This window comes from Pelodiscus sinensis, chromosome 8 (assembly GCF_052426305.1).
Source record: "Pelodiscus sinensis isolate ZL-2025 chromosome 8, ASM5242630v1, whole genome shotgun sequence".
Classification (NCBI taxonomy): domain Eukaryota; kingdom Metazoa; phylum Chordata; order Testudines; family Trionychidae; genus Pelodiscus; species Pelodiscus sinensis.
Genome location: NC_143059.1, coordinates 23101247 through 23120661, shown reverse-complemented (window position 1 = coordinate 23120661; position 19415 = coordinate 23101247). Strand labels below are relative to the sequence as shown.

The following is a 19415-nucleotide window of genomic DNA, read 5'->3' as shown; positions in this document are numbered from 1 at the left end:
AGAATCTCAATCTATTTTATTGTAATTCGTAGGAAACCAGAATCCGTGCTGTCGAAAAGGGCACCAAGGAAAGAAGTAATACTTTTTCTGTGATCAACCCTGTGGATGAAGAGGCTATGACTCAACTCTTTGCATCTGACAGCAGAGAAGAACTTCATAAGTGGATGGAAGCGTTGTGGCAGCATTTCTATGATCTTAGTAAGTGTGTAGTTTTGACAGCATGTCCTTTTAGTAGGACAGCTATGTAACATCAAAAGAAACACTGGGCAATCTGAACTGAAATTACATAAATAATCCATCACCTGTAATAAAGAGAATTAAAATGTTCTGCAGGAATGCAGTTGGTAGAATGTTCTCTCCCACTGAAAAATAGAGATATTTTACTGAACCATAGTCATCTCCTCAGGGGTCCGTAATTTGTAATTCCTCCTGTAAATTCCAATAATCTTGGAAATATCTGGTTTAATTTTTCTCAGGAAATCAAAATAGACGTAGACTTCTCTGTGTGTGTGGTTTCAGAAGACAGTGATCTGTTTAGCAGTTTAAGTAGGTTATCATTCAAAGGCTTGCTGGAGTCTCACCATCCTTTCCTCTTCTGTGGTAGTAATGTATAGTTAGCTACTTTGTAGAATCCTGACATCATTGGAGAAAAATAGAAACCTTTGGGGATGAAGCGTAAAAGGAAACCTGGGGATGCTGAGACTTTTGAAATTTATTGAAAACTTGGTTTGACTCAAAATTAGATTAACTATTGCAGCTAGAAAAGGCACTCTGTAGAATTATTGCACCCTTGAGTATTCAGCTTTTGCTTGGATAGCACTCTGGGTGAATGAGTTGTCAGTCTTATAGAACTAAGCAATTGGGGATATTTGGACTGAAGTGGTTCCTCCTGGCCATAAGGTTTTATACCTGGTATTTCCCAGCCCTATCTTGAACGTGACTGTTTGCTTAGGACAGATAAATATAGTAGATGGGGCTTTACTACTCAGGAGAAAAATGAGTAAGTGGTGCCTTGTTCCTTAATCTTTAATTTCCAGTGATAAAATGTTTCAGTGTGTTCACTTTTAGATTTCTAGAGGAAGTGTGTGACTTCACTGTTCTTAATCTAAACAAAAGATTTACTCTCTGGTGTAGGACAATCCAATCTCACTTGCCATTTTAGTCTCTTGCGTTTACCTCCAAATATTAGCAGTATGCAATTTGCAGAGGTTTGGTTAGTTTTATGGCAATTAAGTGCAAGTTAAATGCATAAATAGATAAAGAGTATCTGTTGATGGACTAAGTTTAAAAAAAAAAAAAAGCTGGTATCTGAAAATTATATTCTTCACCAGATTATGAAGGAAACAGAGTCAGGCAGATAGTACAGCTGGGTTGGCTAAATTGAAGCTCTTAGTTTAATATCTGCTTATAATCTTTGTGTCAAGGGTTCGGATGAAACTTCAGTTGCAACATTAGAATGCATACTTACAGATATGAATAGTATCTGAATTTGTATGGTAAGTAGTTCGCAAATGCAACCTAATGATTTCAAATTCTTTAAAACATGGAGTGTTTTAAGTTCTAATCATTGTTACCTATTCCCTCTCAGGCCAGTGGAAACACTGTTGTGAAGAATTCATGAAAATTGAGATTATGTCACCACGGAAACCACCTTTGTTTCTGACAAAAGAGGCAACCTCAGTCTACCATGATATGAGTAAGTGGGATTTGTCTTTTCAAGCTGCAGGGTAACAAAACAATGTTGTCTGTATTCAAATAGCTTCTTCTGTTTGAAGTTATAATGCTGAATTTTTCAAGGGCAGTTCAGGTAATATAATGGAGCAACATAACTGCATACCAAGTAGTTCATATTAAATATCAGAGGGGTAGCCGTGTTAGTCTGAATCTGCAAAAGCGACGAGGAGTCCTGTGGCACCTTATAGACTAACTGAAGTGTAGGAGCATAAGCTTTCGTGGGCAAAGATCCACTTCGTCAGATGCATGTAGTGGAAATTTCCAGAGGCAGGAATAAATATGCAGGCCAGGATCAGGCTGGAGATGACCAGGTGGATCCAATCAAGGAGGATGAGGCCCACTTCTAGCCTCTGATCTGGAGGTGTGAATTCCAAGAGAATAGAAGCTGCTTTTGTAGTTAGCGAGCCATTCACAGTCTTTGTTTAATCCAGAGTTGATTGTGTCAAACTTAAAGATGAACTGTAGCTCAGCAGTTTCTCTTTGAAGTCTGGTCCTGAAGTTTTTTTGCTGCAGGATGGCTACTTTTAGATCTGCAATTGTGTGTCCAGGAAGATTGAAGTGTTCCCCTACAGGTTTTTGTATGTTGCCATTCCTAATATCAGATTTGTGTCCATTGATTCTTTTACGTAGGGACTGTCCTGTTTGGCCGATGTATATAGCAGTGGGGCATTGTTGGCACATGATGGCATATATTACATTGGTGGATGTGCAGGAGAATGTACCAGTGACAGTATGGCTGATCTGGTTAGGTCCTGTGATGGTGTTGCTGGTGTATATATGTGGGCAGAGTTGGCACCGAGGTTTGTTGCAAGGATTGGTTCCTGAGTTCGAGTTATTATGGTGCGGTGTGTAGTTGCTGGTGAGAATATGCTTCAGGTTGGCGGGTTGTCTGTGGGCAAGGACCGGCCTACCTCCCAAGGCCTGTGAGAGCGAGGGATCATTGTCCAGGATGGGCTGAAGATCACTAATGATGCGTTGGAGAGGTTTTAGCTGGGGACTATAGGTGATGGCCAGTGGTGTTCTGTTGGTTTCTTTCTTGGGCTTGTCCCGTAGCAGGAGGCTTCTGGGTACACGTCTGGCTCTGTCAATCTGTCTCCTCACTTCCTCGTGTGGGTATCGCAGTTTACAGAATGCTTGTTGAAGGTCTTGTAGGTGTAGGTCTCTGTCTGAGGGGTTGGAGCATATGCGGTTGTACCTCAGTGCTTGGCTGTAAACAATGGATCGTGTGGTGTGTCCGGGATGGAAACTGGAGGCATGCAGGTAAGTATAGCGGTCGGTAGGTTTTCTGTATAGGGTGGTATTGATATGACCGTCACTTATTTGTATCGTGGTGTCCAGGAAATGGACCTCCCGTGTAGATTGGTCCATGCTGAGGTTGATGGTGGGGTGGAAGCTGTTGAAATCATGGTGAAATTCTTCCAGAGTCTCCTTCCCATGGGTCCAGATGATGAAGATGTCATCGATGTAGAGAAGGGGTGTAAGTGGACGAGAGCTGAGGAAGCGTTGTTCCAGGTCAGCCATAAAAATGTTGGCGTATTGTGGGGCCATGCGGGTGCCCATAGCAGTGCCACTGGTCTGGAGGTATATGTTGTCACCAAATCTGAAATAGTTGTGTGTGAGGATAAATTCACAGAGTTCAGCCACCAGTTGTGCTGTGGCATCATCAGGAATACTGTTCCTGACAGCTTGTACTCCATCTGCATGTGGGATGTTTGTGTAGAGAGCCTCTACATCCATGGTGGCTAGGATGGTGTTTTCTGGAAGATCACCTATGCATTGTAGTTTTCTCAGGAAATCCGTAGTGTCACGAAGGTAACTGGGAGTGCTGGTGGCGTAGGGTATGAGCAGAGAGTCCACATAGCCAGACAGTCCTTCAGTAAGAGTGCCAATGCCCGAGATGATGGGGCGTCCGGGATTTCCAGGTTTGTAGATCTTGGGTAATAGATAGAACAACCCTGGTCGGGGCTCTAAAGGTGTGTCGATTTGTTCCTGTGTTTGTTTGGGGAGTGTCCAGAGCAGATGGTGCAGTTTCTTAGTATATTCCTTAGTGGGATCTGAGGAAAGTGGCCTGTAGAATTTGGTGTTGGAGAGATGTCTGGCAGCCTCCTTTAGGTAGTCAGGCCTGTTCATGATGACAACAGCACCTCCTTTGTCAGCCTCTTTGATTATAATGTCAGAGTTGTTCCGGAGGCTGTGGATGGCATTGCGTTCTGCACGACTGAGGTTACCAGGCAAGCGATGCTGTTTTTCCACAATTTCTGCCTGTGCACGTCGGCGGAAGCATTCTATGTAGAGGTCCAGACTGCCATTTCGGCCCTCAGGAGGAGTCCATGTGGAGTTCTTCTTCTTGTGCTGTTGGTGGGAAGGTATCTGTGTGTCAGTGCACTGTTCAGTGTCGTGTTGGAAGTATTCCTTGAGACGGAGACGGCGAAAGTAGGCTTCCAGATCACCGCAGAACTGTATCATGTTAGTGGGGGTGGCGGGGCAAAAAGAGAGTCCCCGAGATAGAACAGATTCTTCTGCCGAGCTGAGTGTGTAGTTGGAGAGATTGACGATATTGCTGGGTGAGTTAGGAGTACCATTGTTGTGGCCCCATGTGGCAGGTAGGATTTTAGACAGCTTACAGTCCTTTTTCCTCTGTAGAGAAGTGAAGTGTGTAATGTAGATCTCCTGTCTTGTTTTAGTAAAGTCCATTTGTGCAGAAGGTTGGTGTTTTATGAGAGACTCCAGATTGGAGAGCTCTTTTTTGATGTTTTCCTGTTTGCTGTACAGGATGCTGATCAGGTGGTTCCTCAGTTTTTTGGATAGTATATGGCATAATCTCTCACTGTAGTCTGTGCAGTATGTAGATAGCAATGGATTTTTCACCTTCAGTCTATTTGGTATAATGTCCATCCGTTTGCATTTGGAGAGAAAGATGATATCTGTTTGTACTTGTGGGCAGAGAAGAAACTTGCACATATATACACCAGCAACACCATCACAGGACCTAACCAGATCAGCCATACTGTCACTGGTACATTCTCCTGCACATCCACCAACATAATATATGCCATCATGTGCCAACAATGCCCCACTGCTATATACATCGGCCAAACAGGACAGTCCCTACGTAAAAGAATCAATGGACACAAATCTGATATTAGGAATGGCAACATACAAAAACCTGTAGGGGAACACTTCAATCTTCCTGGACACACAATTGCAGATCTAAAAGTAGCCATCCTGCAGCAAAAAAACTTCAGGACCAGACTTCAAAGAGAAACTGCTGAGCTACAGTTCATCTTTAAGTTTGACACAATCAACTCTGGATTAAACAAAGACTGTGAATGGCTCGCTAACTACAAAAGCAGCTTCTATTCTCTTGGAATTCACACCTCCAGATCAGCTGCTAGAAGTGGGCCTCATCCTCCTTGATTGGATCCACCTGGTCATCTCCAGCCTGATCCTGGCCTGCATATTTATTCCTGCCTCTGGAAATTTCCACTACATGCATCTGACGAAGTGGGTCTTTGCCCACGAAAGCTTATGCTCCTACACTTCAGTTAGTCTATAAGGTGCCACAGGACTCCTCGTCGCTTTTTCATATTAAATGTATTTCTTAATATTAGTACTAAGTGAACACACTTTCATACTTCGAATTTAAAATAAGTTCAATGTGAGCTGTATATAAGAAGCCTTGAAAACATTGAAACAAAAAAGCTATCACTAGAAATAAAGATTCACCAGAGAAATCATTCAAAATCCAGAGGATAAAAAGGTAATGGTTTTAAATAATACAGACTACAGACAAATAATGCCTTTAACTAGTTGCATTCAATTACCTGTCTTTTTTCCAAACTACATACAATCTACTTAGAACTTAGTGTGTGGTCACTGGCAATAACTGTAAAAAAAAAAACTCTCTAAAATGTGTTTGAGCTGTACCAATGTTCAGAAATCAGTTATTGCATAGTGAACTACAGTGCAGAGGAGTATATAATGTTTATGGAAATATATTTTATACACTACAAGTAGGTTACTTTATTTAATGATTTAATGGATATGATGTGATATTGGCTTAAAAACATTTTATATGGATAACAAGTTTAAATGTTTGCCTGCTGCTTGATTTCCTGTCTGAATTGCAAAAATGCTCAAATTAAGATGTGGATCAATGATAAAACAAAAAAAGCAGTCGTGTAGCACTTTAAAGACTAACAAGATAGTTTATTAGGTGATGAAGAAGCGGGTCTGCCTCACGAAAGCTCATCACCTAATAAACTATCTTGTTAGTCTTTAAAGTGCTACACGACTGCTTTTTTTATCAATGATCCACATCTTAATTTGAGCATTTTTGCAATTCAGACATGAAATCAAGCAGCAGACAAACATTTAAACTTATCAGACTAACATGGCTACTTCTCTGTAACTATGTGGGTCATTGAGTTTTATAATGCTTTATACTACAGAGTCTGTAGTGTGTGACCATTGAGATTTTCAGTGGTTACACAGTTACCTAATTACCGCTTTTTAACCTTCCTAATTACCACCCAACATGACAGCAGGTGGTACCATACATCCAAACTGAGCTACCCAAGTATAAACAGCAGACCCCAGCCAGTTGTCCAGCTTCCCATCCATGCACTCCCCTTCTGGAGCATAAACCTAAAATTACTTTGCCTTACACTGCACAGGGATCTGTACAGGCAGTCCCAGGGTTACATGGATCCGACTTACATCGGATCCCTACTTACAAACAGGGTGAGGCAACCCCGCACTAGCTGCTTCCCCCCCAGCAGACCAGGGAGACGCGAAGCTAGCGCCCCTCCCCAGCAGACCAGGGAGACGCGGAGCGGCTTTTCTCAGCAGACACATCAGCTGGAGAATAAAGGACTGAGGGAAGTGAGGTGTGGGAGAATAAATCTGAGCTCTGGAGAAATGTTTGGCCAGAGTTTCCCCTACAATATGTACCAATTCCGACTTACATACAAATTCAACTTAAGAACAAACCTACAGTCCCTATCTTGTACGTAACCCGGGGACTGCCTGTACAGTATAAGGTTGTTAATATGTCTGCCTCTCCTGCAGTGTGGATAAAAAAATCAGTGTGATAGCCAAGCTGAGATATTATTTCTCTACTTAAAGGTACACTGGGTTAGGTTAAAATATAAACAAGTTTATTAACTACAGAGTAATCAATTTTAAGTGATTATAAGGGATAGCAAATAGATCAAAGTAGATTATCTGGCAAATAAACAGAACCACAAACTAAGCCAAAGACACGATATCAATTAACAAATTTTCACCATGGCTCATAATACAAGCAGGCTTGTAGATTCTTAAGGGACAAGTTACATTTGCTTTGCAGTTTGGGATGCCTGCTTCTATTCCAAATCCTTTTCTTTTGGAGCTTCTTTCAGATTTTGAGTTGTGGGAGAATGAAGAACAACAGATGATGTCACACTCTGCCTTATTTAGCTTTAGCATATGGCAGGAACACTTTGTTTAAAAAAAAAAAAAGTTCCCCAGCCCAGTTTGTGGAAAAATAAAGGCCCCCAAAATTGACTTCAAACTCGTGTGAGCTGGTCACTTGCCCTCATAGTAGCCATTACTTATAAGTTAGCAGAAACATTCACAGGAAAGCTCATCAGGTGGAGAATAAGGTTCTCCTAAGGCCTGTTGTTCTTCCTAATGGTCCATTACCTTGAAAGGGCCCTTCACAATTAGGTGTTTCAATTGGAAGCATTTTGCCTAGTAGGTGTCACCCAGGTGTGACTACCTGTGAAATACAGCTACATAATCAATAGTCATAACTTCAGAAACAAAAAGGATACATGCATATGAATAGGGTAATCATATTCAGAAAATCATAACTTTTCCAGTTACACCATACATGGCCCCTTGTACAAAATGCATTATAATTGTCATGATCATATGATAATACTACTATGAAAAATATGATCTGCAATGTCACATTGTGATATCTTTATATTCTTGCTGCTGTTCTAGAGTCAGAGAGAGCCCACGTGATACAGATATACATACAGGGAAATAAAAAATTTGTATATATTCTGGCCATTGCATTGTAAATTACATTAAGAACATAAGAATGGCCATAGTGGGTCAGACTAAAGGACCATCTAGCCCAGAATCCTTTCTGTCGACAGTGGCCAATACCAGATGCTCCACATTGGGGGGGGGAGAGGACACTAGTTTCAAGAACTTATTAAAGAAAAAACCTCCAACTGTAAAAGTGTCCTTTGCAAGTGAGGTGGGGAGAATAAGAGCAAGAATATTTAACAGTTTTGACTTTTGAGCACTATGATGACAGCCTATTAAGTCCTTAAAACCATAGAAATCTTGTAGGCCTCTTTCTGTAAACATAATCTTTTCCATTTCTATACTTTTTCCTTTTCTGGAATTTTTCCATTTGTAGGTCTTTGTGCTAGTCTAAGATTTGGGTGGTCATGCTTTTCACAGTTTTGCATTCAGATAATTTATAACCACTCTCAGAGTGAGTGAAATTCTTAGGATCCATTTTAATCAGTCTGTCTAATGTCTTCTAAAATTGTAGGTATTGATTCTCCAGTGAAACATGAAGGTTTAACAGATATAATTCAAAGAAAAATTGAGGAGACTGATGGAGAGTTCCTGATTGGCCAGCAGAAAGAGTCTGGACCTTCTGTATGGGCCCCATTATTTGATGGTTCTCACCAGATGCATGTCCAAAAAAATATTGTGTTTCCAGATGCAAGTAGTGAGGTAGTAAGTCCTAATGATGGCAAAGTAAAGAAAAGAAGAGCTCCACTTCCACCATCTGATAAGTCACCATACAGCTCAAAAGAGCAGATGAGCACAGACCAATTGGACAAGGAAAACTTGTGGAAGAAGCCTGCCATTGCACATAATATTTCTTCTTTTGATTACAAGGTATCTTCCATGATGTATCAGTTGAAGAAGCCAATTGCTTCTCCTTGCAAACCGGTTCCTTGCACGCAAAACAGCTCAATGGACTATGAAAATCCTGTTTCTTCAGTTACTGAGTCCAAGTCAGAAACCAAACCAGTGCCAGCTCCTAGACAGAAATCCGTCCAAGAAATACTAGCCCCTCAATCATGGTTGCAGTCACAGATATAACATTTAATTTGTAAAAGTGATCGACACATAAAGTTTCTCAGCACTTGACATTTATCAGTGATCTGGGTCTTTGACAAAAACTGGAGCATTGCAAATATTTTTAATATATATAATTCTAACCCCATACTTTGTTAAAATTTCAGCTCTGCTTGTCATTGTCAAGGTCTAAAGAATTTCTCTGGCAAGGTAGAAAGGGGTCCGTGTGTTTTGTAGGAGAAGGGAACATCTCCAAGAAGTTTAAATCTTTGCCCTTCTCCATACTACATGATCATGTTCTGAAAAACAATTCCAAGATTTTTCAGTGACTCAATGTCAGACGTGCTCAGTTTATAAATTAAGAAGTTTTTGAACTTTTGTTCTTATGTTCTTATGTATGAACAACTCTGCTAGCTCAGCCTGCGATCTACAAGATTTTTTTCTGGATCATGTACTGTCAGAATTGGCCAACACTACTGCAGGTTATCCATTAATTCTGATAGCGCACAAGATGGTTTATAACTATTGTTAAATCCCTATGTTGGTTGCCTTAGACAGGTTGTTTGTTTTTTCCTAATCATGTTTTGTAAAATCTTAGTCTAGTTTTAAAATGTAGCTGATGGAGCAGAAGTTTTTAAATTTCTTGGGCATGAGTTCTGTTTTTGTTCTTGTGCATGTAGTGGAATCTCTATGGTTGTAATCTTGTAAAAGGACTACAAGTTGGACCCTTACTAACTTGTTAGTTCATTAAATTCCATGTATTCAGCATGAGAATGAGGTTCTCACTTGCAAATCCTTTGCAGAATTGGTCAAATAGGTTTTCAAGAGTGCCCCTGCTCGATCTTCGTTTCATCACAATCCTTTTTTCTGATATTGACAACTGTAATCATTCTTTCAGCAGCAAATTATCATATTACAAAGGTGGAAAAATAAGAAGTAGCAGAAGCAGACAAACTAAAGAACAAATACATAATCACGTAAAATTGAACATCCTCAAGTAATTGGACTGCAGAACAGAAGAATAGAGAATAAAACAAATAGAACTATTTTAACAGGAAATGATTTCCATAACATATTTGCTGCTCTTTTAGGCTACGTCTAGACCTGCAAGTCTTTCGAAAGAGACTTTTTCAAAAGATACTTTCGAAAAAGCCCCTTTCGAAAAAGAGCATCTATACTACAACCAGTACTTTCAAAAAAGCAAGTCTGGATGCTCTTTTTCGAAAAAGCACAGTTTGCATTAGATAGCGCCTTTTTTCGAAAGAGCACTTTTGAAAAAAGGTGTTCTTCCATGTAAAACAAGGCTTTCCGCAGTCAAAAAGACTGCCGCGTTCTTTCGATTTACTTTTTAAAGAACACAGCAGCAGTCTAGATGCAAGGGAAGTTTTTTCGAAAAAAGGCCACTTAAAAAAAAAAAAAACCCTGTAGTCTAGAGACCCTTAGCTTCAGTCTTACAATGGTCTTAGAAGGAATGATATATTTGTTTCTTTGAGTACTTGCTCATGTCTGTTCAGCATAGATGTTTGTGCTTGCCACATGCACCGGTATTGGAAGATTTTCCCTCAGCAGTACCCATAGGGGACTGGGTCCAGTGTCCCCGAGAGTGGCATGCACGTGCCATACTATATAGGGCATCTTCCAGGCTCGCCCCTCCTCAGTTCCTTCTTGCTACCAGCGACAGTGCTTGGAACAGTGTGCTCCAGCCTCAGCTGAAGCTAGTTAATCTGTTCATTCAGTTGTAAATAGTTTTTCTCTAGTTTAGATAAATGTAAATAGTTAAACTAGCACTTTATTAGTTCCCCTGTAGGGACTTAGCCTAGAGACAGGACATACTCCACTCCCCTGGCTTTAAAGCCTGTGCTGCAGGCCTATGCCAGTCAGTGACCCACATGCTGACTGCCTCTGTTATCTGAGAGAAACCCAAATCTCAGATAGGTGTCTCATTTGCAGGTCTTTTTGCCCCCAGGCCACACAGGATCCTCCTCGTTTATTTGCTTCTCACCTCCATCTCTTCCTGTCAGCCTGGAGAGATATCACCACAGACTGTTGGGTTCTCGCCACCATAGCATGACTACATGCTCCAGTTGTCCTCCAACCTCCCGCTTCCCCTCCCCACCTACACTTTCTCTCCTGCTTCAGAGTCTCTTCTTACAAGCATTTTCTCAAGCAGGAGGTTGTGGAGTGGCTCCAAGTGGAAGCAGTGGAAAGGGTACCTATCTGGTTCCAGAACCGAGTTTTCACTCCTGATATTTTTTTAATCCCCATGGTCTCAGGCCCATTCTGGACTTGCAAAGCTTGAATCATTCTCTCAAGTTTTGCATGGTCTCCCTGGTATCAGTTATTTCCAGTTTAGACATGTATTTTCACAGCACGATCCTCAAGGGACACAGGCAATTTTTGCAGTTCAAAGTAGGTCAGAATCATTACCAGTTTGCAGTACTTCCCTTTGGCCTAACTACATCTCCCAGAGTATTCACAAAGTATACATCAGTGTACGCCCACCCCATCTCCCTGAAGCGTTGAGGGGTTCAGATCTGTCCCTACCTAGATGACTGGCTGACCAAAGATTGTACTAGAATCAAGATTCAGCAGAACAGCTCCCTTCTCCTCAGCACATGCCGCCAGCTCAGTCTCCTGGTTGATACTTTACTGGCCCTGATTCAGCAACCATCCTTCACACTCTGACAACTGCACAGGTTTGCTTCAGTCACATGGTGGCATGCACTGATGTAGTGTGTCTTGCCAGGCTTCCTATGGCTAGTGTCAGTGTGCTCCACAGCCTGATACTCACTTGATTGGATGGGCATGGTACCGGCACACATCCTAGAGACCCTGAAATGGTCCATCAAGTGGGACAATCTCATGTCTGGTGTTCCCTTTCGACAGCCTCCACACTCAAGGGAGCTGGTGTCTGATGCCTCAGACCAGGTATGGGGTGCTTACTTTTGGACTGCTCTGGAAACAAGGACAATGGATGTTGGAGGAGAGGATCCTGCACATAAACATCAGGGAGCGTAGGGTGGTTTGAAGCATTTGTAAAGTGTTCTTACCTCACCTGTGAGACAGTGTGTTTTGGGTTCTTATGGACACTATGGCTACCATATTCTAAATTACTAACAGGGAGGAGCCCACTCCCTGTCGCTCTGCAAGGAAGCACTTTGTCTCTGGGACTTCTGTGTTTTACACAGCATCTCCCCAGAGCCTGGAATGTGATTGTGGACCACCTGAGCAGAGAGTTCTTGTCTCACCATGAGTAGTCTTTACATCTTGAGTGGATCCTCACGCTCTTCCGAGAGTGGAGCTCTCTCTGAGTAGACCTGTTCGCAATGAAACAGAATGCAAAATGCCTCAGGTTTGGCTCCAGGCTGGGTCTGGAAGAGGGCTCCATTGTGGATGCCTTTCTTCTCCCTTGGAAGGACGGTCTCATGTATGTATTTTTCCCCCTCCCCTCATTCCCGTTGATCAGCAAGATCTTCCAGAAAATCAGTCAGAACTCCACAAAGGTAATACTCGTTGCACCAGCACTGGTTTGGCACACTTATGAGCCTCCTTCAGTAGGCCCCTCATCTACTGCCATTTCCCCAGAATCTCTTGTCCCAAGATCACAGCCACTTCCTCCACCCAGGCCTACTGCGGCACCACCTCACAGCATGATTATTCTATGATTGAACCTACAGGAGCAGACCTGTTCAGCCAAGGTGCAACAAGTGTTTCTGGAAAGTAGGAAACCCTCAACTTGGTCTACCCACACTGTAAAGTGGACCCGTTTTATCTATGCTGCGCAGAGAGGAGGCACCTCTGTTGATGCTCTGCTCCAGCAGATCCTTTATTATCTTTTATACTTGAAGCACAAAGATCTTGCATTAGTTTCAATCAGAGTGCATTTTGCTGCATCTTCACTTTCCATCCACCGATTCAAGGTCGCTCAGTGTTCTCACATGAAATTACGGATCAATTTTTGAAGGGCCGAGAAGGTTTATTCCTATAGGACCCAGAACCTCTTTCCAAGTGAAACCTTAATCTGGTCCTGGCTAGGCTCACTGGTCCTCCATTTGAGCCACTCACTTGCCCCCTTTCACTTCTTTGCTAAAGGTAGCTTTTCTTATGGCAAGAAGGGTGTTGGAGCTTCATGCGTTGCTGTCCAGAGCACCTGTACAATATCTTCTTCAAGGATAAAGTGCAACTTAGACCTCACTCAGCCTTCCTGCCCAAGATAGTGTCCATGTTTCACATTGGTCAGGATATTTTCATTTTCATTTTCATTATCTATCCTATGCTTCATAAGACAAATGAGGAGCGATGTCTTCATGCCTTGGATGTCAGGAAGGCACTCGCTTTCTGTCTGAAGAGAACAAAGCCCTTGCATAAGTCCATGCAGCTCTTTGTGGCTAATGCTGATCAGGTGAAGGGTCTTCCAGTATCTTCATAGAGGATCTGTAGGTGGATCACTCCTGCATTCACATGTGTTACAAGTTAGCAGATGCTCAGTCATCCCATTGGTGAGAGCTCATTCTATCAGGGCCCAAGCCTCTTTAGCTGCCTTCCTAGCAAATATCCCAATTCAAGACATTTGACATGCAGCAACGTGGTCTTCAGTACACACATTTACGTCCCATTATGCCACAATGCAACATGCTAGGGATGGCACGGAATTCAATAGAGCTGTGTTGTGGTCTGCGTGTCCTTGAAAATCCTACCTCCCTCTGCAAATACTGCTTGAAGTCATCAATGGACATGAGCAAGCACCCGAAGAAGAGGTAAAGACATTTACCTGTTCCTTAACTGGTTTTCTTCAAGTTGTGTTGCTCGTGTCCATTCAACTCTCCACCCTCCTTCCTGTCTGTGGCGTTCTGGCAAGAAGGAACTGTGGAGGGAGGAGCCCATGGGTTACTTATATACCTGGTTCCCTACAGGTACTGGTGAGGGAAAATCTTCTGGCACTGGTACATGAGATGAGCACACATACCTATGTTGAATGGACATGAGCAACACATCTCGAAGAATACGTTACAGAATCAGGTAACTGGGGTGGTTTTTTTGTTATTACTGGATTGTTTTTTTTTAATTTTGGTGACCTGTCTTCATTTTGTTACTACTTCACCAATCCCCGTGTCCTATGCAAACTTTATCACCAGTAATGTTATATTTTCTATCAGATCATTAATTAAAAATAATTAATAGTATTGGGCCAAGAACTTATCCCTTTGAGATCTCATAAAAAATGCCCACTCTCATTAATTACATTTTTGAGATCTGCTTGTTTTTAATCCATTTTATAGCTGTATTGACAGCACTAGTATTTTACTCAGAATGTGTACAACTAATTCACCCACCTTAAAAACATCTTAAGTGTACTATATCAGTGCATGAAATTATCAAATAAAGTATTCAGAAGGTATAAAGCTTATTTGACAATACCTATTTTCCATATAACAATGTTGACTAGTATTAATTATAGTTTCATCTTTAAATGAATCCCATATCAGCTATTCCGTTATTTTACTTAGGACTGGCACAGTGGGTTTTTTTTCTCCCAGACCCCTAGAACTTCCCTATTTTTTTAAGCTTTATTAATTTTTAACTTGGTCCAGAGTGTTCCTCAGATACTACTTGTAAAATTCATGGGTACAAATGATCTGGTTTAGCCGTTTCAAAAGTATTCCGTTTTTGCAGATGATTTTAATGTCGTCTTTACCTACTGCTGGAAAAAAAAAGCTTCAACGCTGAATATGAATTGATATCACATATTACCCTTTTTTACACAAAGTAAAAAATAATTAGCTTTTACATCACTGCTAGTTTTATTATCACTATTAATTAATTTGTGTTATTGTTAGAATTTTTTTCTGATTTCTTTTAAAAATAATTCTTATTGCCCTTAAGTCCATAGTCAAAAACTTTTTTTAATCACACTTCTAACTTGTCTTGTCAATTGCCCACAATTTAACTTATATTTATAACCATTACCTTCACTTTTTTCCCTTCTATTATATATTGACTTTTTTATTGCTTCTTTCACACCCTCATTTTAATCAGGATTATTTAATTAAGTAAAGTGAGTGAGTAAGAGAGAGAGGAATTGTAGCAATTTGGAGATTTTTGCTCACATTACTTTTTATATTTTTTTTTCTCCCAATCAGTTTTGTTCACATGCTCTTAGGCAAATACAACTTTCTATTTCAGTGATAAATTCATCTTTATCTGTCAAAATAAGTTCTAATTTAAAAAAAAGATTCGCACCTAATTGGCAACTGTAAGGTCTCTTGAGTATTGGCAGCATAGGTCCTCCAGAATTGGTTCCCTCGGGTTATAAACCTCCATGGTAAGATTATTTTTCTTTCTTCAAGTTGTAAATGCTTAAGGAGTGGTTCACCTGGTTTTCTAGTCTGATTTGATGACCTGTGGCTTCCTTCATGAGTGTTCCATCTTGTGCTTTATCAGTGAGAGCATGGCAGCATAAGCGTTCAAGAGCCTTGCCTTCCAGGTTGTCCATTCTAAAACAGGGAATGGTGTCTTTGGTGTAGAGCACCAACTCTCACCATCTTTCCAATATAGGTTTTAGCCAGTAACTAACATTACCAAAATCTGATGAGAGGATTCACTGATAGGAACAGCAGCTATGCAACCTCATTACTCCTATTCAGACTATTCTTGCCAAACAGATTTTTCTTCATTCTCACAGCAGCTTATTAGTGGGTTAGGATGACATGTTAATCACAGAAGTGGTGGGAAAAGAAGACAGATGGCGAGGTTCTTAAAAAATGCTGTTAATTTTAGTCACATTTTGCTTATAGGTTTTCAGTACTTATCCCTCTCCTCCATCTGAGGAGTCCATAGTCTCTATAAGGAGTCAAGTCTTGCCATATGTGTCCAAAGACCCAAATCCAGTATGTTCTTTTCAGGTGCTTCCCTCCCCCCCCCCCCCCTTCATTTTGATGGCACAGTTTGACCTCCGAAATAAAGCCATTTCTAGATAATAAAATTGTAACAAAACTGTTTGGTGCAGGAAAACAGAGGTGAGGGAAGGGAAAATTAACTTTAAACAATGTTTTAGGGCTTTAGTATTCAATTTTGTCCATAAAAGAGAATAAACATTTCAGTAATTCAACTGAATTAAAGTTTTTGCAACATTACTATAGTTAAAAATCTGCAAAGAGAAAAATATGGAAGAGAAACGTTTATTCATTCTTCTACTTTATCAGTTGGTTAGGTACTTGATTATTAAAGCTGCAAATTTCTCTATCATACCCACACTTGCTAGAAATCTTGCCTTTATCTTCTCTCTTTCTTTTTCTCAGTTTCACTTAAATGGTTTGATCGGTAATATGAATGTTTGTTTAGAATCATAGAATAATAGGACTGGAAGGGACCTCAAGAGGTCATTGAGTCCAGCCCCCCGCCCTCAAGGCAGGACCAGGCTCCGTCTACACCATCCCTGACAGATGTCTGTCTAACCTGTTCTTAAATATCTCCAGAGAGGGAGATTCCACCACCTCCCTTGGCAATTTATTCCAATATTTGACCATGTTTACTTTTATTGCTTTCTGGTTTTAATATGTTGTTCAACTCCACAAATTTTCCAATAGAAGGAGGATATGGTACTTCACAAATGCAACTATTTTTACTGTTAGCATTTTACTGAAATTTGGTACTTTTTTTTTCAGATTTTTCATCTATTCATTTCCCAAGCTATGAATATACTGTACAAAATGCATGCTGAAGCTTATATAAAAGTAGTATTTTGGGTTAGAAAAATTGTAGTCTACTTTATTGTATACCTCTAAGATGTTTATGGAGGAGTAAAGCATGTAGCAGAGAAATAGTATTATTTTAAGCTGTCTCTAATAGCTGAATGGTACTTATAGTACTCGAAGGACTATTCCAGTTTTATCTTATTATTTGTGAGACTCATCATACATTGTATTGATATTACTTTTATTTCATTACTTGAACTAAAGAGTAGAAAGCATTAAAAACTCCAACTCTTATTTGATTAGCATCTATAATCAAACAGTGAAGAAACATGAAATACATAAAGGTCCATGAAAGGGGAAACTTTTTAGTTAATAAAAATTCACACATTTATTTTTATGACTAGTTTTGCTAGATAACACCAGACATGCAGCTTATCCACAGTCATTGAAATTCATCATCCTATATTTATTTTTGAGCAGTCAAGCAGGGTTGTCAGCTATCAGGGTTCCTATTAAATAAATCTAGAAAACAATACAATTTGAAAATACATCAACTTTTGTGTTTTAATGTACTGCTAAAGTAGTTTGAATGTATCACAATATAAAAATTGGTGAGTATGCATCTCATTTGTCTGTTAATCATATTTGTATTTTTTCAGGAATTTGAACTGCATATTTAGACTGTCTCTGCTATGAGTGCTACAGTGGCACAGCTACAGCAGCATAGTGTAGACACTTCCTACATCAATGGAAGGGATTTTTTCCATCTTTGTAGGTAATCTATCTTTCCCAGAGGCAGCACCCTAGGTTGACTGAAGAATTCTAGCCATGTCTACACTGGGGTAAGGGGAAAAGGGTAGGTCAATCTAATGATACTGAACAGGACTTGAGATTTTCATAGCCCTGAGTGACATAACTACGCCTTAAACATTAGTTTGTCCCAATCTAAAGAACCTGATCCAGTTTTATGACATTTAAAAATTGTGTGTTTGAGACCCTGAAAAAACAGATGCTGGAAAGTAGTCTATATGAGCCCTATACACTGTGAACTATAATTCAGATGTCAGTGATGGCACAACATTTCATTTTGTAGAAATGTAGTAAAAGTGTTCCTTTACTGTGATGCTTGAACATTTGACTATGTGAAGATTAATATTGTAGTAATCTCTTGTACTGTACAGAATGTCTTGTTTTATTTGGGATTTTTTGTATAAGGAACTAATTTTTGCAATTGTCTGTTAGGGCATGTCTACACTACCAAGTTTTTTCGCCAAAAACTGCCTTTTGGTAACAAAACAGTGAGAGTATTCACTTAGCGATGTGACTTTTGATGGGAAAAATGCCCAGTTTCAGCCACCAAAAGCTTCCATCCTTATGAGAGACTTTTTTTTTCTTTCCCCCTTCCTTTATTTTAGATAGAGAGCCAGTGTAGACACTGCTGTTTGTTTTGTCAAGAGACCTGGCTTCCGCCATTATCCCATAATGCCTGTCCTGCTGGCTTTGATTTGTTTTTGATATGCACCCTGGAGGCATGCACCCCTCGCCTTTCAAAGTTTGGGGAGCTATCTGACAGCTTAGTGTGCTGCTCTGTTTGGGGAACAAACAAAAAGAAAATAGGTAGACTGCTCTTGTTCTTCCCTGCACTAGGAACACAATGGCAGGCAGGCTGCTACTGCAGGGGAAGAGGAAGAGACTGCCATGCTGCTTTGACATTTCTCAGCATGGAGAATGCAGAACTACACATGATGCCACTCCCAGCAGCTGAGGAAGTTGTGGAAGAACTCAGAGGGAATCACAATATGTGCAGGGTTCAGCTCTGCCTCTCCACGGCACTGCACTGTGGAATACATACCCACGGTTCATTGCTCACACTGTCGATGATGGTGTCCCCAACATGGACATGATCCCAATTGTTTCCTCTGTCGAAAGAACTCTCTGGTGATTTTTGTTTTGACATCACCAAAAAGTTGTCAAAACAAAAATCACCAGAGAGTTCTTTCGACAGAGGAAACAATTGGGATCATGTCCATGTTGGGGACACCATCATCGACAGTGTGAGCAATGAACCGTGGGTATGTATTCCACAGTGCAGTGCCGTGGAGAGGCAGAGCTGAACCCTGCACATATTGGGATTCCCTCTGACCAAACTTGGTAGTGTAGACTTAGACTTAGAGGTTGTATTAATAACTTTACATTTTTATTTCTATTGTATTTTAATATCATCTATACTAATTGTTCTAATACCGAATAGGTATATTATTTTGATTGAACAAATTTGGAATTACTGTGTTAGTATTCAGTTGGTTTATAATTTAATGTAAACTGCCTTAATAGCAAAAAGTCTCAGAGGGGTAGCCATGTTAGTCTATAACTTTACAAACAATGAATAGTCTTGGGGCACCTTAGAGACTAACAAAAATATATATTGTATCATGAGCTTGCATAGACAGAATCCATTCCTTCAAGTGTTCTGTCCATGAAAGCTCATGATACTATATTTGCTAGTTTCCAAAGGGCTACTCATTTTTCATAGAAAAAGACAGATTTGAAAATTAATGTATTGCAGAATGTTAGAGAAGGATCTTAATTGTTTGCTGCTAAAATGTGGATTGATTGCAACTAGAACTGTATGGCCCAAATAAAAACACTTCTGCAATAAAAGGATTCTGTATACTAATTTTCTTTATATAGTTTTGGGATTATAAAAGATGTGACTCATAGAGTCTTTAAAATCAAAGAACTGATGTTTAACCTAGGGATGTAAGTGAGTCGTCAACTAGTCGATTAACCGATAAGCCTAGGCTTATCAATTAATCTAGTCGACTACTTACTTTCCCCCTGCCTCCTGCTGAAGAACAGCTAGCAGAGGGTACCAATTAACCACTATGTGTC

The 19415-nt window shown here is 40.3% G+C and overlaps 1 protein-coding gene across 2 annotated transcripts in view; it reads left to right on the top strand.

The window, feature by feature from the left end:
- Positions 1–16499, top strand: part of RTKN2 (rhotekin 2) — a 68404-nt gene extending 51905 nt beyond the window's left edge. For both annotated transcript variants that reach the window (XM_075934886.2, XM_075934885.2), the window contains exons 10-12: positions 33–198; positions 1589–1696; positions 8291–16499. In XM_075934886.2, the coding sequence (XP_075791001.2) occupies positions 33–198; positions 1589–1696; positions 8291–8853 (837 nt within the window). In that variant the 3' untranslated portion in view covers positions 8854–16499. The remainder of the gene's footprint in view (positions 1–32; positions 199–1588; positions 1697–8290) is intronic.
- Positions 16500–19415: the final 2916 nt, after the last annotated feature.